General features: G+C 45.7%; 1 protein-coding gene across 1 annotated transcript in view; it reads left to right on the forward strand.

The window, feature by feature from the left end:
- The window catches only part of CACNA2D4 (calcium voltage-gated channel auxiliary subunit alpha2delta 4), a 123345-nt gene that overhangs the window by 51316 nt on the left and 57036 nt on the right, over positions 1 to 14993 (forward strand). Inside the window, 3 exon segments of the mRNA XM_066369084.1 lie at positions 6268 to 6363; positions 8991 to 9118; positions 12786 to 12866. Of these exon segments, the coding sequence (XP_066225181.1) occupies positions 6268 to 6363; positions 8991 to 9118; positions 12786 to 12866 (305 nt within the window).

A 14993-nucleotide genomic window follows, 5' to 3' on the forward strand; every position in this document is an offset into this window, starting at 1 on the left:
ATAAATTCATTAATATTATCATAATGAAAACACCTACAGAATTTTATAGGAATAGTCACCTAGTTAAAAAAGTTAAGATTCAGAATGCTTTTCATAATGTTCTACCATTTCTATAAAAAGAAGAAAAAACATAGTATGTGTGTGTATGCATATACTGGGTGGGACAAAAGTAGGCTTACACTTGTTCATATGGAAAATAATATAATAATTAATAAATAATAATACAAGAATCAACTCTGGCTCTGGATGGATAACTTGGTTGGTTATAGTGTCATCTGGATATGCAAAAAAGTTGCCAGTTTGATCCCTGGTCAGGGCACATACAGGAACAGATTGATGTTTCTGTTTCTCTCTTTCCTGCTTCCTCTCTCTCTAAAATCAATAAATTAGAAAAAATTTTAAATAATAAACTGTGTTTTGTGTAACTGTAAACCTACTTTTGTCTCACCCTGTATATAAAATATCTTTGAAAGGCTGTATAGGAAATAATTCTTACTAGCTGCTAAAGATTAGAAAAATGGGTATCTGAAATAGGAGTGGAAGGATCACTATAACTTCTTGGTACAATTCTGAACCATGTGAATATATTACCTATACAAATTAGATAAACTAAAAAAAAAAAAAAAAGAATACAGTAGACAAGGCACTATTCTTAGTGCTTGTATATAGTAATACATTGATCCTCATAACCACCCTGCTATCATTATTATCCCCACTTTACAGATGAGGAAACCGAGGTAGAGTGAGATAAGCACCTTGCCCAAGATCATATGCCTCACAAGTGGTAGAGCTGGACTCAAAACCGGGCAACCTGATTCCAGAGTCTAGACTCTTAACTCTTGTACTATCCCACTTTTTAGAGATGGGGTTGGAGAGAAGGGGTTGGAAAGATCTCCATCTTCAAGTTCAGAGATAAGCCAGACATGTGTTTAACACTGTGAAATATTGCAGAGCAAATATCCTTTATTTTTTTAAGTTAGAGGAGGGGAGATAGTGAGACAGACTCTCATGTGCACCCCAACTGGGATCCACCCAGCAACCATGCTCCGGGGCTGATACTCAAATCAACAAAGCTATCCTCAGCATCCATGGCCAGTGTTTGAACCAATCAAGCCACCACTGGCTGCGAGAGGAGAAGAGAGAGAGAAGGGGGAGAGAGAGGGAAAAGAAGCAGATGGTTCCTTCTCACGTGTGCCCTTACTGGGAATCGGACCCGGGACATTCAGATACTAAGTAGGCCAACACTCTATCCACTGAGCCAACTGCCCAGGGCCAGAGCAAATATTCTTAACAAGAGTATGGATCAGAAAAAAATGACTTAGGGAACTCATATAAATAACATATTAATAAAGCTAAGAAAAAATTATATATTATTCCCCATAGGAGCAGAAAAGATATTTAAATAAATATTAATATCCATTCATGTTTTTAAAAACCACTCAATAAAATTAAAATTGACTTAAGCCTGATAGTCAACATCTGAATGGGGCTAGAGGCTCTCTCAGTGAAGACAGGAACAAGACAGGCCCCAGGTCCCTATTACTACTTAACAAAGTCAGAGGGTATTCGCTGGTGCAACCAAATGAGAGAACACACCTAGAAACAATAAGAAATGGAAAGGAAGAAACAAATGATCTCTGTTTAAGATGATGATGTGTTTATATACCTGTAAACCCCAAGAGAATTAACAGAAAACTATACTACAAATAATGAGAGAATTTAATAGAGTAGTTTATAACATGCACACACCAAAATTAATAGCCTTTATCTATAAAACATAAACCAGATATAAGATACGATGTGAGAAGGCCTATTTAGTAGAACAAATTATAAAATATAATAAAATACCTCATCATAAACTATAAGAAATACCCCAAAAGTTACCTAAAGAAAATTATAAAGCACTCTTGAAAGACACAAAAGTAGACTTGAACAAATGAAAAGATATTCGATGTTTTTGTATAGGAAGGCTCAACATCACAAAAATATTAATCCTCTCTAAGTTAATTTAGATATTTAATGCAATTCCAATAAAAATGCCATTAACATTTTTCTGAGTCCAGTTGATTATGAAGTTTATTTGGAAGAACTGAAAAGAATAGTCATAAAATCCCTGAAAAAGACACAACAAAGAAAAGTTGGTCTTACCAATATACTAAAACATATTATTAAATCTCTACAATTTATACAGTGTGGTATTGACTCATGAATAGACAGGCAGACCAAGGGAACAGAATAGAAAATCTACCGATTCAGCTAAGTGCATGTGGAAATTTAGTATATGACAAAGGCATTGTGTCAAGTCAGTGAGGGAAAGATGGATTTTTTAATAACTGGTTTGAGAGCCATATGGAGAATGATAAAATTGTATTCTTTCCTCACACCATATACCTGGGTAAAGTCCAAATGATTCAGAGAGTTAAATATAAAAAAATGAAACCATATAAGTACTAAAAGAAAACATGAGCTAACTTCTATAAAATCTAGAAGTGAGGAAACCTTTCCCAAAGATAACTCAAAATTCAGAAGCAATAAGGGCATGACTGATAAGTTTAAAACATAAACATGTTTATTTAGCAAAAATAAAAACATGAGCAGGGTGAAAATAGAAAAAAAGGTTTGTAACTTGTAAAACAAAATATTACTATCCTTATATTATGTATTTATGGTATACAAAGAACTTTCAAAGTAGAGAAGTAACCACTTTATAGGAAAAATGACCAAAGGATATGGACCAATGAGATACATGCAAATATATAGTTCTTAAGTATGTGATAAATACAATTTCAGTAAAGTTGCAAGATACATTATCAATATATAAAAATCAAGTTTTTTGTACACTAATAAGAAACTATCAGAAAGAGAAGTTAAGAAAACAGTTTTATTTACAATTGCATCAAAAGAATAAGATATTTAGTAACAAATTTAACCAAGGAGATGAAATACCTGTACAATAAAAACTATAAAACACTGAAGAAAGAAAATTGAAGAAGACATAAATTAGTGGAAAGATATTCCATGCCCATGACTAGAAGAATTTCTATTGTTAAAATGTTCATACTAGCCAGAGGAATCTAAAGATTCAGTGCAATATCTATCAAAATTCCAAGGGCATTTTTTTTTACAGAAATAGAACAAACATTCTTAAAATTTGTATGAAGCAACCAACAACCCCAAATAGCCAAAGCAATCTTAAGAAAGAACAAAGCCAAAGATATCATATGTCTTGATTTCAAACTATATTACAAAGCTATAGTAATCAAAGCAGTATAATATTGGCATAAAAACAAACATATGAATCAATGGAACAGAATGGAGACCTGAGGAATAAACCCACACATACACAATCAATTAATTTATGACAAATGAGCCAAGAATATACAATAAGGAAAGGATGGGCTCTTGAACAAATGGTGTGAAAACTAGACAGTCACAGGCAAAAGAATGAAACTCGAATCACTATCTTACATCAATCACAAAAATGTATTAAACATTTTGAATATAAAAATTGAAACCATAAAACTCCTAGAAGAAAGAATAGAGAGTAAGTCTTTTGACATCAATCTTGGCGATGATTGTAAAGCCAGTAGCCATGGCCACCATCACAGCCACCTGGCCTGTGCAGGTTTGCATTTGATTCAGACAGATGGCAATGAAACAACGGAGCCAAGAACTGGTGGGCCATTATCTTGAATCCTAGCTTGTACCTGGCGAAAGTAAAAACACACACTGGGCTCCAAAACCCACTCATTCTGTGCTCACAAAGCTACTGACTTATCCAAGTTTCTTAGAATCAAAGGTGTCTACCTCACCAGCCTTATTCACCTCTGTTCCCCATCTCCTTCTCTCTGTACAAACTCTGCACTAACTGGCTTGTCCTTCAGCACTCTGCCATCTTGGCTGCTTCTCCTCTCCTCCATGTGGTCTTTCTCTGCTCTCCTCCAGGATGGGCTCCACTGCCCCATTTTATAGTGTAGAAATCAAAACCTTCAATCCAATATACAAACAAGGAAGTCTCTGATACAAAGTCACTTATTTGAGGCATAAATGGGATTCCTCATAAGAGTGTACCACCCCCTATCATGCAATAGTCAAGGGTGTGGGGAAAAGTTTTGTCTCAAAACTAAGCCTTAGGCTATAATGACCCTGCCTGCTTACAGCATGTCCCCTACACCCAATGCAAACTATAAACAAGCAAACATATATATCATATTTACAAACTTATTTGACCAACAATGATTTTTTTTGGATTTGACACCATAAGCTAAGGAAGCTAAAGCAAAAATAAACAAGTGGAATAATGCAACTAAAAAGCTTCTGCACAGCAAAGGAAACAATCACAAAATGAAAAAGCAACCTACTGAATGGAAGAAAATATTTGCAAATCATATATCTAGTAAGGGGTTAATATGTGAAATAAAGAACTCATACAACTTAATAACAACAAAAAAACCCTGAAACAACAAAAAATTCAGACAATCTGATTTGTTTAACCCTTTGAGTAGCACAAATGTTCATGTATGTCCTCACTCAAAGAGTTAACAAAAAAACTCACTACTCACAGGATTAAAAAGCAGAAGCTCTGAATATACATCTTTCCAAAGAAGACATACAGATGGCCAATAGTTACATAAAAAGGTGGTCAACATCACTAATCATCAGGGAAATGCAAATCAAAACCACATGAGGTATCACCTCACACCTGTTAGATAAGAACTATCAAGTGTTGACACTGTTGATGGTGGTTAACTGGGTTCAAATAAAAAAAGCAAACAAACAAACAAAAAACCCCACAGCCCAGCAGTTAAGTGAAATATGCCAAACATGTGCAACCTTAAAAAAAATAGTGAAAAAAAAACCAGTAGAAAAGTGGTTGGTGAGCAGTATAATAGGGAGAGGTTAGTGGAAGGTATAGACTTTCAGTTATAAGATGAATAAGGTCTGAGGAGCTAATGTAAAACATGTTGACTGTAGTGATAACACTGTATCGTAAAATCGGAATTTGCTGAAAGAGAACTTGAACGTTTTCTCTCACACACACATACACAAGGATAAATATGTGAGGTGTTAGATGTGTTAATTAACTGGGTGGGAGAATCCTTTCACAGTGCAGGCGTATATCAAACCAGGACAATGTATACTTACAGTATCTTACAATTTTATGTCAGTTATACCTCAATAAAGCTGAAATTTAAAAAAAAAAAAAGAGGTGATGATCATGGTAAATGTTCCATGTGTACTTAAAAAGAATGTGTAGTCTGCTGCTGTTGAATGTACTGTTCTGTATCTGTCTGTCATGTCCATTTGATCTCTAGTTTATTCAGATCCGTTGTTTCCTTATGAATTTTTTGTCTGCATTATCTGCCCTTTGTGGCAGGTGGGGTATTGAAATCCCCTACTATTATTGTGGTGAGCTTATTTCTCCCTTCAGTTCTGTTAATATTTGCCTTATACATTTAGGTGCTCCAATGTTAGGTGCATTACATATTTGCAATTGTTATATCTTCTTAATGAAATAATCACTTTATCATTATATAATGACCTTCTTGTCTTTTGGCAGTTTTTCATTAAAAATAAGTTTTGTCTAGGGGGAGGTAGAAGAGAATATAAGGGGATCAATGGTGATGGAAGGAAGCTTGACTTGGGGTGGTGAACACACAATACAGTGTACCAATGATGTATTGTAGACTTGTACACCAGAAACCTGTATAATTTTATCAACCAATGTCACCCCAATAAATTATGAAGAAAATACACGATGTCTGCCACCTGGGTGCATTGTTATAACCATATGGCTTTGAAACCATGAAAAAAATGAGTTACTGCAGCTGGCTAATGGACTTTTTTTTCAAATCTGTTGGCAAAGTCATGATGTCCAGCAAGACTGCTTAGGTGGCTACAGATAGTGTCCGCTGCTCCCCTTCTACATTTCATAATAAGGTGAATATGTGAAAAGGGCTTTGAAACTCTGAGGTGCTACATATGCACTGGTCATCAGAAGTTACTGTTCCTTAAATCCCAGGACAAAATCTCTCTTTCTGAGTTCCTTCTGGCTTCCAAAGCCAACTCTCTCAAAAGCTGAGAGAACAAATCCAGAGAACAGGGGTCCCCCAATAACAAGGGAGATGCAGGCCAGGGGATCCCCACCCGGGTCAGACAGACCAGATGCTGGAGGACCTTTGGGTCTTCCCATGCTCCCTGTGCCCTGCCCCCCCCCTTGGCGACCTGCCACTGTGCTGTGTGGTGCAGCACCTGTCTGCCTCACAGGGAGTCCGAGCGCGTGGTGGACATGGCCTTCCTGGGCACGCGGGCCGGCCTCCTCAGAAGCAGCTTGTTTGTGGGCTCCGAGAAGATCTCCAATAAGTGAGTTTGCTGAGTGCTGGGAGTGGGACGCCCGCAGGTGTTTCTGCTGCATGTGGGCGGGGGACGTGGGTGGGCAGGGACTTGGGAGTGCAGGGCCCTGGGCGGGCAGGGACATGAACCCTTGGAGTGCAAAGAGGCTGGAAGGGCTGGGGCTTACAGAGTGAGAGGATCAGAAAAGTAACCCTTCTGCACAGGTTTGGACTCATCCTGGAGCTGTTCCCAGGAAAGGAAGGAGGGCGGCAGGTTAAGCAAGACAGCACCCGAGACCTTGAAGCTGGGAGGGTTAGACAAAGGCTCACTCCCACAGAGGGAAACCCAGAAACTGTTTCCCCTCGGGGAAGGTCCCTGTGTGGCCAGCTAAACCCTTGGTTGTGTTCCCTCCTTTCCTGACACTTTCCCTGTCCCCTAAATCAGCAATTCTCATCTGGGGGTGATTTACACCCACTCCCACCCCAGGGACATTGGTCAGTGTCTGAAGACATCTTTAGTTGTCACAGCTGGGGAGGAGAGGATGTTACTGACCTTTAGTGGGTGGCGGCCAGGGTTGCTGCTGACTGTCCCACAGTGCGCAGGGCAGCCCCTATGACAACATGTCAGCAGTGCTGAGGCTGAGAAAACCTGCTCCACGCAAAGCCCCGATGCTGGGAGAGCCCTGCCATGCCAGGGGCCAGCCTGCCCAGCGTCCTTCCCACAAACGCTGCTGCAGCAAACGGAGGGTGGGAGCCCGGAGGAGAGTTCTGGAAGAGAGAGGGCTGCGTGGAGACACCTGTGCTCTGCAAACCCCGAGACTCAAAACAGGCTAGGCGGGTGCCATTGGGCCTCTAAAGGAGAATGACCGAGGGGGCTCCCGAGCAGACTGGACCCTCGCTAGAAAGCTGAGGCTTTCTAGAAAAACAAAGGAAGTTGCTCTTTCCTCTCCCTGTGCTCCCCTCACTCCCCTGGAAGTGGGAGCAGTGGGAGCGGAGGGAAGCATGCCTGGCTGCCCTTTCCCATGGCCCTGTCAAAGATGCAGCAAATAACTCAGGTGGGCTGGGCTGCTAGGTCCGCTGTGGGTTCACCCTGAGGCCTTGAACAGTGTGGGAAACGTTCCTCCCCAAGCCCACTACTGTTAGAGTTGCAACTAAGCAAGACTCCTGGAGACAAAATACCTTGGCAAGGCAACCTTAATAACTTCTGCAGGAGGGTGTGCTGCCATCAGTGAAAGCTGGCCAGCAAGCCTGTGGGCGGGGGTGGGGTTCTGTTTTAAATCCTAAAGCAGGGCCTAGGCTGGATCTTGCCTCATTGATGACTGTACAGTCTTACTCGTTCTGGATTGGCTAGTTTAAATGGCCCTGCGAAGGGAAAAGGGAGAGGTGGGGATAGTGTTAATTTTGGGAGTTGTTTCCTGAAACCGGATGAGGGGTTGGGGAATCACTGTTGAAGAAAAGAACATAAGGTAAATAAGTTGTTTTCCTTCATTCCATCACTACCCACTCCTATTTCCTCATTCCCTTAAACTTCTCCCTGATCAGAAGATCACAGGTGTCATTTCCTAACCAAGGTTGGACAAGTGAACCAATCCTGACAGTGTGAAGGGAGAAAGCATCTTGGCATTCCCTACACCCTCTCTCTGAAAGTCTTCCAAGATTAGCAGAGGGAAGTCTCCTACAGACAGACCTTCCTGAGTTATGAGTGGCCTCACATGCACTGTGTCACTGCAGAGGTGCCCTTTGCCTCAACCGTGATGTGACCGGCAGCCCAGGAGCTGTGCCACACAGCAGGGCTGCTCTGGGAATAGGAGAAGGCAGGCAGTTTTAAATCCCACCTCCAACCATCTACCTTGTGGGTTATCCACAATAACATTTTAAATCCCCACCAACTTCTCCCTGCCTCCCACTCTGATTCTAGACCAGCGCTCCCTTCTGCTGGCTAGGTGTTCAGGGAATGCAAAACCGTATTAACAAGATAAAGCTGGTTGAACAAAGAGAAGTCACAATTCGTCTAAAACCTGGAGGCAATGGCTTCCCGAAGTAGCCACTTTGGAGGAATTTACATTCCAGTCTTAGCACTCTGGCGGAGGTGACTGCACAATTTCCTCACTCAGAAACACTGATGAGCCAGACAAAGAAAGAAAAAGGCTATATCCCAGCGGTTCTCAACTTGTGGGTCACAACCCCGGCGGGGGTCGAACGACCAAAACACAGGGGTCGCCTAAAGCCATCGGAAAATACATATTTATTATACAATACATTTTTAGGCGACCCCTGTGTTTTGGTCATTCGACCCCCGCCGGGGTCGCGACCCACAGGTTGAAAACCGCTGCTTTATCCAAAAGAAATAAACCCTGCAGGCAAAGCAGTTTACATAAAAATGGAAAGCATTCTTTCCAAATGCAGGCTTCTTACCTACTAAAGGTGCCATCAGTTGCAACAGTATTTGACTCTAAAAGAGGCAGGAGTCGTTGGGGACATTGCCTGGGGTGCTGCCAATTAGGAACTCCTATTTTCTACCCAGGAGTCCATCCGAGTCCACTCAAGCAGTGGGGAATTGCTGTCTCAGCTCAGCCAAGATGACCCTGTATGATAAAGGCAAAGGGATGAGCAATGCTCGCAGATTTGAAGGGAGGAACTAAATCTTTCTCCTTGCAGGAAGTTCCTGACCCCTGAGGATAAGGCCAGTGTGTTCACCATGGACCACTTCCCTCTGTGGTACCGCCAGGCTGCCGAGCAACCTGCAGGCAGTTTTGTCTTCAACCTGCGCTCCGCAGAGGGACCAGGTAACCCACAGCCGTGCGTCTGGGTCGGGCGGCTCCAGGGTGCCCTTCCTCCTCCTCTGCTCTTAGTGATATAAAGCAGAACATCTAGACCTCAGGGTGCCCTCCCTAGCTTCTTCCTGACACAGAGTAGCCATTTTGAGAACGCTCTGGGCCTTGCCACACAGCTGGTCTCTACCCTGTGTGTCATTGTGTTCCTGGGTCAGCAAAGTTGACCTTTTAAAATTCAGCATAGAACAAAGGAAAGAGCTCTGATCTACAGTCAGGAAGAGCTGGATTCTAACCCAAATGCCAAATCAAAGGATATTGGATGAATTGATCTCTAAGATTCCTCTCTTTCTAGACATCTGAGTATCTCTGACAGTTCCTAAGCCACCCAGGTGAAAGTCACACTTTTTCCCACTGAGGACTGCATACTTGGTGAAGCCACTGCCCCCACGGCTCCCCCTAACGGGGAAGGCCATGGACTGCGCCCCATGAGGTTTCCCAGGGGCAGCAACACCAAGCTCCTGGCTCGCTCCTCAGAAACTCCCGGTGATAATGAAGCTCTTCCCACTGGAAGGCCACTGGGGGCTTGAAGGGTCAGAGGCAGGGCCACCAAGGTTGGGCCCCATGGACCAGGCCAGCAAACCCCTACTCGTCGTCCAGAGACCAGGAAGGGTTTTGGAGATGCAGGCACCCAACTCCTCCCAAACCCCACTCTGAAAAACACTCCCCAAAAGAAACATGACTTTAACAGAGCACCAAGAAATAGTAGAATGTTTAGACCAGAAAGGGGCCTTGGAGGGCACACCAAGTCACACCCTCAGTTCACACGTGAAGAGACTGTGGCCTGGAGAGGTGGAGAGACTTGTCCAGGTCCCCCAGAGTTTGGGCAGAGCAAGCTCTCCAGCAGGTCACCGTTGGGGAAGCCTGACCCAGGTCAGCATGAGCTGAGGAGGAGGAGGTAAAGGAAGGAGGCCCGCAGACATCTGAAAGGAGTGGGGCAGTCTGGGAGCTGATTGAAATGAAAAGTTGCACTGGTCCTTCAAGATGTGCCCCCACCAAACCCCTTCCGGTGACCACTTTCACCAAAACCTCCTCCAGCTTCCTGGTGGAGCGATGCCCCAAGCTGACATCTGGAGAGGCATGGGCTCCCTTGGGCTCCTCAGGAGCTGCAGGAGTGAGGAGGCCGTCCCCTCTGTGCCCGCTGGGTGGCGTCTTCACCTTGTGCTCAGCCCGCCTCTCCACCCTGTGCCTGTTCCTCCCACCTGATGTAGCACTAATGTGCTTTACAAAACGCTTTTCTACACATAACACACTTAATCTGCACTCCCCTGCCAGGTAAGTGCTGTCCTTACCCTCTGTTTATACAGGGAGTATCTGAGGCTCAGTAATGGTCTGTATCTTGCCCAGGACCAAACAGCTAGGGAGGCACAGAGCCAACCTAAAACCAAGGTCTGCCCACTGAATTGGGCTCTTTTTCCAAACCGAGTGGAAGGCAGGAAGGCGGGAGGCGATGAAGAGGGCTGCCACTCCTAGTGGGAGCTCAGAGGGAGGCTCCCAAAGCCAAGGTGAAGGTCCCCTTCCTGCTCTGCCCACTCTGAGCCGGGATGCAGCAGCTCTTCCTTCCCGGCTCCACCTGCAGCAGCGCCGAGAGCTCCCCACGGAGAGGCTCCCACAGGTCCTGGGGAGGGTCTCTGAGCCCTGCCGCCATCCCACGATGAGGTGCCCTCCTGCCAGCACTGTCACTGGGACAAGCCTGCCTACCGGTTGCCCGGGGAGCTTTCTGTGGTGGTGAGGTAGGAGGGCAGGTGGGCGGGAACTGAGCCTAAAGGAGAAGGGGAGGCTGTAACCCAAAAAGAGAGGAGGCGGGAGCTTGCTCCTGCATATGCTTAGAGACACACTCCCATTCTCCCCCAGAGAGAGAAAACAACAACTCTATTTTAAGGGGAGGTGGGCCTCCAGGAGGAAGAGGCATCAACTCAGGGTGAGTGGAGGTTCCCTCTGCCTCCCGGGCTCACTCCCTGTGCACTTTTCCAGGGGCCTGGTGGGCTGGGCTCTGCGCACAGCTCTGTCTTTTGTCAGCACCTGGGAAACCCACCCACCCGCATAGAGTGGTCTCTCTAGGCTGCAGGCAGCTCAGACCTGTTACTGCCGCTTCCACAGTCCACCTCTCCCCGGGCCCGGCCCCCCACAAGTGGTGGCCAGCCCATTCACTCCAGGTGCTAGACTAAGTAGCGGCTAGGTGACCCGGGCATTGAAATTCCTGAAGTCTCCAGAGACTGTCATTAGGGCCACCGCACCTTCCCGGGGCTTACATAAGCCTATGGAGCACACATACAATACAGAGTCTGTCAGGGAAAAGCAGCCGGTGGGCCTGGAGAGCACTGCAGGGTGCCGGCCACATCAGTATCTTCCAGACATTTCTAGAAGCAAGGTGAAGAAGCCGACTTCTCGGTCCATTGTGGTCTCCTGTGGCTTTGTCATGGCGAATTCCTACAGTCAAAGACAACCTCACATATATTAAGTGCCTAAAATCTGAGTAATTTTAAGTTTCTGTGGGTTATTTGGTTATAGCAAGGTAGGATAAGTAATCTTAGCAAAACACCAGATAAGAGAAACCAGGGGTTAATTTTAGCCACATTGCAATATCACCGTACTGACAATCACTGCACAACACGCATCTCATGGGAACAATGCATTCTTTTTCACGATTCCCATAATGACCTTCTAACAAGAGAGCATATGATAAATTTTGCCCCTTTCTTGGAATATTTGTTTAGTAATGGAATTTGACCTGTAAATAAGAGTGCTTTGGAAAGCTAATCCAGATTCATAGACAGGTGAAAATTAATAAGTCCACAGTCATGCACTAGCCTGTACCAGTTCAGAGCCATAAAGCTCTGTTTTAATGTAGAGCTGAAGGTGCCACCTACATTCTGCACTATGGTGGCCTAATTCCTTACAGAAGTGAAAAAGCAACTCAAGGAAAGCCCCTTGCCTTCAGAGGCCTGGTAGAGTGTCCTAGAAGTGCAGTACCAGCTGCAAAGCCAGCGAGAGAGGGGGCTGGAGGGTGGTGTGGTGGGGGTAAACGGACTGCCTCGGGCATTTCAGCCCCAACCAGCCTTCCCTGCCTGATGCAGCCCTGGTGTCTGGCTTCTTGATGGGCCTGTCAGGGTCACCTTGACGCATGCCACGAACAAATGGCAATCCAGAATCTGAAGCTACCAAGTCCTGGAACATAGACTGTCCTGCTAGAAAGTGTCATTTGACGTGACGCAGCTCTTCTGTGTGGAACACGTGTCAAGAGGACAGTCACAGCAGGGTACTCGACTTCAATTGAGACTGCAGCAAGCAGACAGGTTTGCTTCCCTGTCACAGAGCAAACTCACAGTGTCCTAGTGACAATGACAGCACTGTATTGTCCAGGTGGCCAAGGGACACAACGTATTTATCTGGCAGGTTCAGAGCTGCACAGAAAGGGGGCAGTGCCTGGGCCGTAAGAGCTGCTCCCCGAGACCAGTGGCTGGTGCTAACGGAGCCGTCACAGCAATAGCGTCCTCAAATACCCCCTCAGTTACTCAAGGCGTGTCCTCGCCTGGCACTTAGACTTGTCTTCTTGGCCTACCCCAACCACCGCCCTTCCTCAGCTGCTGAGAAAGTGACTTGGCAATTTTTGTCTCCCCAGAAAGTCCAAATGAGCCAGTAGTAGTAACAGCGAGCACAGCTGTAGCCGTGACAGTGGACAAGAAGACAGCCATTGCTGCAGGTAGGAGCTGCCCCCTATGCCGCTAAGGCTGGGAAGTTGAGTCAATGTCAAGAATAAAACACACGGTAACAGCAGGAGGACCCACGCCTGTGGTCTGCAAGTGTTACAGTCCCCAGCTATAAGTTTTCCCAGGTGAAATGTGGGTGTGAGAGCAGTAGAGTCTTCCTAAGCCATTTTGTTTATAAAACAGTCAAACCTTAGATCTAAAAGAATTTATGGAGTTAAATGAAGCCGAGAGAGGTTAAGAGATCTGCTGAAGGTCACACAGGACAGAGATCCCAACTTAGACCTCCTTTCCACCCCTCAGCGGCTGCTGCCCTCACCCACCACCTTGGGTCTAGTGTCCCTCTGACAAGAGAACAGGGCTGGGACTCAAACCCTAATGTAAGAGCTCAATGTGTGTGTTCAGCACGTGCCAGATTCCCGGGGATCTGCTGCCCACCGTCATTCACATTCAGCCCTGAGGATGACCCAGTGAAGCGGAGACTTTTGGCTCCATTTTACATATGAAGAAACTGAGACACAAGAAAGTTATTTGCCCAAAGTCTCACAGCTAATCGTTAATGAATAATTTGAACTGAGATCACGTGACTCTGTTTAAGGCCCAGGTTCATTATCCTGTGTTGCAATTTACCTCCACTGGAATGAAAAGCACCCAAGGACCCTCAAGGGCTCCCTCAACTTTGTAGTTTTTTGTGCCTGAAAAAGCCCCGGGCATCTCTCTCTCCTTATCCGAAGGCTCTCTGGTCTGTGTGATGAAGCCCCCTTATCCCGGTTTCAGCTTCTATGTCTTGGACTCAGCTGTGCTCTGAAAAGTCTTACAATCCACTGGGCACTTGGGCACCAGCCATCGTGCCACCTTCAGTCAGGCACCTGCCCTGCTTCCTGGGGACCCCTTGGCCACTGGGAAGGACTCAGCAGCTAGAGTGAGGTGGAACAGGCAAATACAGCCTGAATTCAGGGCAGAGGAGAGAGAGGAGCAGGGTGGGGTCAGGCAGAAGTGGTCTGACTCTGTCTTCCTGTCTTGAGGACGGCACGGGGCCATTCTGAGTCAGGCTCTTGGGCTGCTTTCCACGCTGGGATAAAAGGGGAGGGTGACTGGTTGGATGGTGCTCAGCACCCAGGTCGGGAAACACTTGCAGCCCGTAAGTTTTCAGGGCGCACCAGCACAGCATTTGAAAGGCACCCAGGCCATCTCAGACACCTTTCATTAGTCCATGGCAGGCTAACTCCAAACACATTTGTACACCAAAACTTGTCTCCCTAAAGACTGTTCCGTGGTCCCAGCTAGGTCTGTGCCTATCCTGTGCTCCATCCTCATTGTGGGTCTTCTCAATGCCCACACACCTGAAGGTCTAGGAAAGAGGAAGGACACAGGGCCAGGCTGCTGGCTGTGCTCTCCTGAGCTCTCCAATTGTTTGAAATCATTTTTAAGTCAGAGCCAATGTGGAGCTGTGAGGAGTTGCCATAGAAACTGTGTGCTGGTGCGTCTGGTTTAATGCACTGCAGACAATCCCTCTGACACTCTGGGGTGCATAGCTGTGACAGGAAGAGGATGAGGCAACGGAGACCTTATATTGCAATTATTTTGGAGGGGGTGGAAGGGTCTACTTTTTAAATTTCCTCTCCCTGGCCTGTGGCTCAGCCTCCCTGATCAGGGCCAGCGGGGGCTTATAGCTCAAGGCAGGGAAGGCTGCGCATTTGCTGTCCTGGCAGTTTCCTCCCTTGGAAACTGGTGGCATTGTGTACATGTGACCCCAGGACAGGGTGAGCCTGTGCGGCTGTGCACTGAGAAAGGAGAGGAGGGCTCTCGGCCAGAGACGGAGGCCAGCTATAATGCCATGGCTTCGTACAGAAGGGTAGATGAGTGAGGAAGGGTTATTTCCATCTCTAAGAGGGTGATTTATCAACAGTTTCTGTAAAAATGTTTATAAATCTTTTTTTATCAGGATCTGTTTTCAATTCTTCATGCCCTCCAGCAATGTTAGAGAATATTGCCAAATATAATGGCTGTGGCCCCATCATCTGCAAGTGTGTTTTTCTAGCACATGCTCCCGCACTCTGTGTACACACACGTGCCCCTGGCCAGAGGTCTTTGTGTCATGGGCCAGCGGTCCAGAGCTGCGG

This window comes from Saccopteryx leptura, chromosome 2 (genome assembly GCF_036850995.1).
Source record: "Saccopteryx leptura isolate mSacLep1 chromosome 2, mSacLep1_pri_phased_curated, whole genome shotgun sequence".
NCBI lineage: Eukaryota > Metazoa > Chordata > Mammalia > Chiroptera > Emballonuridae > Saccopteryx > Saccopteryx leptura.